Source organism: Tupaia chinensis, unplaced genomic scaffold, assembly GCF_000334495.1.
Source record: "Tupaia chinensis unplaced genomic scaffold, TupChi_1.0 Scaffold148091_1, whole genome shotgun sequence".
NCBI classification, from domain to species: domain Eukaryota; kingdom Metazoa; phylum Chordata; class Mammalia; order Scandentia; family Tupaiidae; genus Tupaia; species Tupaia belangeri.
Genome location: NW_006207942.1, coordinates 142951 through 150776, shown reverse-complemented (window position 1 = coordinate 150776; position 7826 = coordinate 142951). Strand labels below are relative to the sequence as shown.

General features: G+C 48.0%; 1 protein-coding gene across 1 annotated transcript in view; it reads left to right on the top strand.

Annotated features, from left to right (window-relative positions):
• Window positions 1-1921, top strand: part of LOC102488968 (IQ motif and SEC7 domain-containing protein 2) — a 103751-nt gene extending 101830 nt beyond the window's left edge. Inside the window, 2 exon segments of the mRNA XM_027768956.1 lie at window positions 7-171; window positions 305-1921. Coding sequence (XP_027624757.1) covers window positions 7-171; window positions 305-570 — 431 coding nt within the window. The 3' untranslated portion in view covers window positions 571-1921.
• Window positions 1922-7826: the final 5905 nt, after the last annotated feature.

Sequence of the window (7826 nt, the reverse complement as noted above, 5' to 3'; positions counted from 1 at the left end):
GACGGGGGGCTGGAGGACACCCCCCGTTTGCTCCCCATGGCCGCCCCCCCCTGCACCAGCCCACATCCCCATTGCCCCTGTACAGTCCTGCCCCCCAGCACCCTCCAGCCCACAAACAGGGCCCTAAGCACTTCATCTTCAGTCACCACCCACAAATTATGCCAGCAGCAGGTGCAGCTGGTGGTCCTGGATCCCGGCCACCAGGGGGCTCCTACTCCCACCCTCACCACCCTCAGTCACCACTGTCCCCACATTCACCCATCCCACCCCTGCAGCCCCCACCCACAAATTATGCCAGCAGCAGGTGCAGCTGGTGGTCCTGGATCCCGGCCACCAGGGGGCTCCTACTCCCACCCTCACCACCCTCAGTCACCATTGTCCCCACATTCACCCATCCCACCCCACCCCTCCTACCCACCCCTACCCCCACCTTCACCTCACACCCCGCACTCACCCCTGCCACCAACCTCCCCCCATGGCCCACTGCACGCCTCTGGGCCCCCTGTAACGGCCAACCCACCCAGTGCAAACCCTAAGGCCAAGCCAAGCCGGATCAGCACCGTGGTCTGATGAACAGAGAGAGTGAGCTGGGGACCAGGGAGGTCTGGGGAGTCCACAGGAGAGGGACCTGGCACCCTCTCTGCTTCCTCAGTTTTTTCAAAATATATATACACATAGCAATGTCCTCCTCCCTTCTTCCACCCCACCTCAAGACCCTTCCTCTAACCCCTAGCAGTTGCCACAGGGTTTCCTTCCAGATCCCAGGACCCTTGCTACTTGAAGCCTGGACTCAGGGCACTCCAGTGCTGGGGAGTGGTGAGGGCCTTTCAGAGATCCTCATCCTCTTTTTCCTTTCTTCCTTCCCCCCTTTCCCTTTTCACTGGAGGTCTAGCTGGGTAGGCTCAGACCTCCCAGCCAGCATAAGCTCCCTCTTGCTCTGACTGGTGGAGAAGGGTGGACATCCAGAGCTGTAGGGTTGAAGGCTTTCCCAGGGCTCCTCTGGCTGTGTGTGTGAAGACAGAGCTCTGTAGAGTGTGGCCAACCTTCAGCTCACTCAGCACTCTCTCTGACCTCATGGCCTGGCCACTCACCTCCATGTGTCTTTCTGCCTGCGAAGACACAAACCATCAATACACTTGGGGGTGGGGTGGGGTGGGACCCTACTCATGCTGGCCCCTGTGTGGGACAGTGCTTTCTCTCTTGAGCCAGTCTATGCCCTCTCTCCAGTAGGCCCCAGCCCAGACCTCTTCGGCTTCAGGAATTTGCCTCGCCCTGCGACGTTCTTATCCCGATCCAAGTCCAGATAGGTTTTGGAGGGGGGGCTCAGGCCTGGGATGAGAAGGGCACTGCCCTCCCTCACCCATATTGCATGCCCCCCCTTCCTTTAACCTACCCTACCTACAACTGAAGACAATGCACTTTACAGATACTGTCCACACACCTCGCTGGGGCAGGGCATCCAGCATCAGCCCTGGGGAGAGAGGCTCCCAGAGGGCTACCATGAGCCCAAGATGTCCTTCCTGAGTCAGAGATTGAAGCCATCAGAACCGGGGCTGAGAGCCAGGATGCCTGAGTCCTACTGTCCGTCAAAATCTCCGCTGTCTCTCCAGCCCTTTTGCAGCCCTGTTTATTTATTATAAATATATTTTTTACAAGCCCCAGCTCCTCTTCTTGCCCTGCATATCCAGCTACTTTATCAGCTCCTGCCTCCCTCTTCCCTCTCCATCGTGGGCTGCAGTACAGACAGACAGACCCTGGCTGTACGAAGGGTCAGGGACCCTGGGGCACAGGGGTGGGGGTGGGGGATGGGGAGGCAGTGGGAGGGGCTGTATGGAGAGGAGCTGGGGTTCAGGCATTGTCTTTTTTTCCTCCTTGTATATAAGAATGTATATTTGATGCCTCATAAAAGACCTTGTGCTCACCTCCTGCCTCTGCCTCCTACTTATGCCCCACTTCCCCATTGTGGACCCCATGGAGAGAGAGGCTTAGCCCAGGGAGTTGTGCTAATGGCAGCAGTTCAGGCAACTGCATGGGTAAGATGCTTTGGTTGGGTGGGAGGTGGAAGTGAGTGAGGTTTTCCTGTTGTGTTTCTTTTTCTTTTCTTTTCTGTTTTTTTTTGTTTGTTTGTTTGTTTGTTTGTTTTGGTTTGTTTTTGCTAAACGGGAGAGACAGAGATGGGGGCAGGGCTGGGGGGAGAGCAAGTGAGCAGGCAAGCGCAAGAGAGCAAAAGGGAAGCACCCTCTATGGGGAATAGTTGCTCCGCAATCCCTACTCCTTCATTCCCCCCTCCCTTCAGGACTTTGAGCACACACTGGTGCCCAGCATGTTTCTCAAGCTGGCAGGTCCAGGACTCAAACAGTGCAGTTGGCCATGTGGGATCCAGTCACTTTAGCCATCATGCCACCTACTTGCCCTTTGTTTTATTTTATACACCATCTACATGACCAAGAGGCAAGAGTATGACCTTTAGAACTGATCCAGTTCACGTCCTGGGGTTTTCACTTCCTAGACATGTGAACTTGGGAGAGGCACCCTCTCAGAGTCTCAGCTTCTACAGACTTTTTTTTTTTTTAAAAAGAATTATTCTGTCTAACTTTGGCCATTATCATTATTTTATTTTACTTTATTGAAGTTGACCAGAGAGAGACAGAAAGAGAGAAAGGAAAGTAAGAAAGCAAGCAGCCAGGTCTGGGACCCAAACTGCAGTCAGCCATGTGGGATTACAGCCCCCACCCCAACCACCATGGCACCTGCCAGCCCCACAGCTTCTGTGCTTTAAAACTTGGGGTGATAAACCATCACCATATGAAGTCATGACAATTACATGAGATAACAAATGTCAAGCAGCCAGGATGGTGTAGGAGCTCAGCAAGTTAGTTTCCTTGTCTTCCTTTTTTTTTCTTTTTTTTTTTGAAATTATTTATTTTTATTTTTTATTATTCAATTTGAGCAGAGAGAGAGGGAGAGTGAGAAAGCAAACTGTGAGATCTGGGACTCGAACTGTGGTCAACCATGTGGGAGTCCAGTGCCTTAACCACCATGCCACCTGCCAGCCCCCCTTGTCTTCCTTTCACAATTTGGCCACTTCCTTCCACACTGTGGCATCTGTTCTCACTCTTCCTGTAGTTGGCCTGTCTTTGCCCTGAGGTTCTCCCCCCTGGCACATTTCTATCCTTGAGTGTAGCCTGGGCCAGGAAGGCCGAGAGCTAGAGCCATTATAAGAGCTCTCTGTGTATGTATGAGGGGGTCTTCAAGAAGTTCATGGATAGGAGCGTATTACAAAAAACTATTCATAGATTTCAAGATTATTTTTGCATCAAAATAAACTTCTACTTTAATTCTATTTTCTACTTTAATTCATGAACTTTTTCAATTCTCCCTGTACTAGGCTAGATAATCAATAGCTTGTCACCCTTTAGTTTACAGAGGAGGGGGCAGGCTGAGAGAAGGGAAGGATCTCTCCCAAGGTCACACAACAAGTCATCACAGGGCTTTCTGAATTTTATCCCAGGCTCGCTCCACTCCTCCAAACTGCTTCCCCATGAAATGGACATGTTTGTAGTTCCACTGATTATGTTCTGGTTCCTGGCTAAGTATAGGAGAGATGGGGCAGAGCAATGGTTCTTAGTTTGGTTCAGCAGGGTCCCCAGAAGCAGCATTTGGTCAATCTTTTTGCTGCCTTCCTGGACTCTGGAAAGGACTCTGAGGGACTGGTTCAAATAGCCCCACTCCTTTGCAGACTGGACCAATGTCTTTTTGTTGTTGTTGTTCCTCCTATGCACCCCAGGGAAGCCATCCCAGGGAAGACCGCACTGACAAAAGCAGCAGCTGCAAACATCTAGGTATTTGATGCTTCACCATGGACCATACCTCAGCATTTGACAAGCTTAGACCCAGAGGGTCCTGAATCAAGTCCAGTCAGTAGATTTGGGTTTCTGCCCTGGCGGACCAAGCTGGACTACCTTTCGTTGCTCCCCTTCTCCTACCTTTAGCCTCATGCTGGTTACATCTTTCCAAAGCTCAGCTTTTAATGCTCAAATCCTTTAGAACTCAGTGACATGACTGTGTTGACTTTTGGCAAATCACCTAGCCCTTTCCAGCCTGGCCTTTAGCCTGTAACATGGGAATAACAAATCTTGCAGGGCAATTAACAGATGCATGTGAAATGCCTACCTCCTGCCAGACACACAGTAAACCGTCTTTGGCCACCTAAAGAAACAAGTGTAAACTCCTTGTCTTGGCATTGTAGGTCACAGGGGGTGGCCCAACCACACTCTATGGCCCTAAAACTCATTCTTTGCCCACACTCTGGCCATCTCTCAACTCAGTGTTCCCTGAAAATGGCTGTGTGTACTTTTTTTTTTTTTTTGAGAGAGAGAGATTTTTGCTATAGTGTGTGTGCACTCGCGGGAGAGGCAGAGACAGAAAGCAAGAAATCACCCCCCAGGGGATGGCCACACCACAATCCCTTCTCCTTCATTTTCTTCTTGGGATTTTGGGCATGCATGCACATGCACCTGATGTGAGTTTTAAGCTACCAGGTCTAGGACTGGGACCATGGTCAACCACATGGGATTCCAGCAACTTAACCACTATGCCACCTGCTGACCTACCTGTATGTACTTTTTTATTAAAAATTTATTTATTTTTAATTTTACAAGAGAGGAGAGGGACAGAGTGAGAGAGAGAGAGAGGGAAAGTGAGAAAGCAAACTGCCAGGTCTGGGACTTGAACCGCTGTCGACCATGTGGGAGTCCAGCAACCTTAACTGCCATGCCACCTGCCGGCCCAACCTCAGTGCTCTACCTGTGCCTTTCTCCTTTCCAGATGTACCTCTCCACATCTTTAATGAAGGTTTTCCCTCTCTTGTAAGAGAGGCTCAAAGGACCAATCCATCACAAAATGTGCCTTCTATCACATTCTCTGAGATCCCTTGCCTCATTATATATTTCCCCACCAGGTCCTACATGCCTTTAGATTGACACTAGTCTGAATCATCTCCATCTAGTGTATTGCCAGCACAATGCCTGGCACAGCACAGATGACACTAGAACTCTGTGTCTACTTTGTTGACTGGATGAATGAATAGCTCTTTCTAAGCTAAGTCTTAAGAGTAAGGTATCTTTGCATTGGTTGATTTGCAGAGTTATGAAACCCATGTTTCAGGACACAAGTTTATGATGGTAGGTTTCTGCTCTCCCTCTCCCTTGGGACCTCATGATTCCTTCAGCTATCTCCTATATTCTCCTCCTCCTATCCTAATTGGAGTCAAGCACTGGGCTGTCCATGCCACCACCCTCTCCCTTCCTCTGGAGGCTCAGTGTCCAGAGGGGTAGTTCATCTCTTCACCTCTCTATTTCTCTGAGGACCTGAAGACAAGAAACAAGAAACTCGTATTTTTTAAAATTTATTTCTTGAGAGAGAGAGAGAGATACCTACAGTAGGGTCTACATGCCACAATCCATCCCGAGACTCAGCAAGTCAGGATCATGTGTGTGTGCATCCAGTGTGTATAGGGAACCTCAGGATGTGAATCCAGGACCTTTCAATGTGGCCTCAGCATCATGGAGCAATGTGTTACTGCTGTACCATGTGGCTAGCCAAGGAGAAACTCATTCACTATTCTCATATCAAAGGTGCTACTGCCAATTTCTTTGGGGATGTGCATAGGAAGGAAGAGCATGTAACAAAGGATAAAGGCCCTAGAATCTCACAGAGTTCTTATCTTTGTTCTACACTAGTGCTTCCACTAGGTCTTTCTCTGATGGTGGAATGCTCTATACCAGTGCAGCTCAATACAGTAACCACTAGCCACAAGTGGCTGCTGAGCACTTGAAATGTGGCTAGTGCAACCAAGGAACTAGATTTTTTATTTCATTATATTTAAATAGCTGTATGTGGGTAGTGGCTACTATATTGGACAGTGCAGGACAAGACTTCAGGAATAGACAGCCCTGTGGGGATAATGTCAAAACAATACAAGAAGTACAGGCCCAGGAGGAAGCACTGGGCATGTGTAAGATCTAAGAAGGGGAAAACCCAATTTGGAGTGGGTAGGCCAAGTCAGGCAAGGTTTTCTGGAGCTGCCCAGTTATCTGAGTCTTGGAGAGTGAGAATTAGCCTGGTAAAGAAAGGCATTTGTCAGAAAGAACAGCACATGCGAAAGCCTCGAGGTGGGAGAGAATGCAGTGTGTTAGTGGCACAATGAGAAAGGAGTGGGGGAGGGCAACCCAGGTGGTGGGCACAGCATAGATAGAAGCATGGAGGTGGGCAGGCCTCTTCTGTTGTTCCCATCCCTCTGTTGCCAGGTGGTTTTCTCAGCTTGGCCTCAGCAGTAGCTAACCTAAGACCACGCGATACATTGGGCTATATAGTGTTTCCACTGTAAAGTTACAGTGTTTTCCCCTTTGTAATTAATGAGTATGTTGTGGAGAGATGCATTGAGATTATATAACTATCCTGTTCTCTAAACTTTCATTCACTAGTTTTAGGATTTACTGGTGATTCTTACCTGACATAGTTATTATGTCTGAGGTTGCTCTTTCTTGTTTTGTTTTAGGTTTTTACCATAGGACCCATGCACTCTACAGAGATAGACAGGGAGAGGCAGTGAGAGGGAAAGCGAGAAATCTCCCCCCATGGGGGATGACCTTACTACAGTCCCTTCTCCTCTATTATGGAATTTTGGGCATGCTCATACACGTGCCTGGCATGATTTTCAAGCCACCCTGGTCTGGGATTCTTAAAGTGTGGTTGGCCACGTGGGAGTCCAGTGTCTTAACCAGCATGCCACCTGCTGGCCCCAAGGTTGACATTTCAATGCCATCATTCTTTCAACATGTAGGATTTTGAGAGGTTTTTGCTGTAGGGCGCTCGCCAGAAAGACAGAGAGAGCCAGAGAGATAGAAAAGCGAGAAATCACCCCCAGAGGGATGGCCATGCTGCAATCCCTTCTCCTCCATTCTCCTCTTGCACGCATGCACATGCACCTGGCCTGAGTTTAAGCCAAAGGTTCTGGGACTTCAACTGCAGTCAACCACAGTCCAGCAACATAGCCATTACGCCATCTGCTGGTCCCTTTTTTTTTTTTTTTTTCGTGAATGTTTTGAAGTCCCTGCAAATTACTTGGCTTTCTACTATAGGGGATAGCTTTCTACATTTATTTATATCCTTATGAACTCATCATTGTCTGTTTTACTCAATGAGTTACATATAACCCATTGACATCATTCTTTATTTTGATGTTCAAACTGTCCCAGATGTGACCAGCAGGAAGCCTTCCAAGCTGGCTATTATGTCCTTTGGCACATTCCCATCTTTCTTTGAACACTTCCTTTTTTTTTGGCACCACAAGATGCTCCAGGCCCATCTCATGCTTTCTCTGCCACAGCCATCTTTTCCAGGGACTACTGATTCTTTTTTTTTATTAGTTTATTTTTCTTTTTTAGACATTAATATGCTATACATCATTACAGTATACACAATGAATTTTTCATCCAAAATACACTGTCTGTTCACTCAATCAAGCACATCAACATACATGTTATCAACAAACAATTTTTCATTTCTTATGTCTTGTATATTTTGCGTTTTTTCTTTTTTTTTGCCATCCTTGATTCCCTACCCCTAACCCTCTGCCCTGTCCAACCCTCCTCCCATTGTCTCTGTTATCCATGATCGCTTTCTATGCCTTTCTCCCCCATTTAATTGATTTGCTAATGAACTTAATTTGTCTAAATATTTGCAATAGCAAGCACAGCTGATATATACATACACAAGAACCCACGTCTGACTTTAGGCATAAACCTCAGTGAGTAGAATGAACA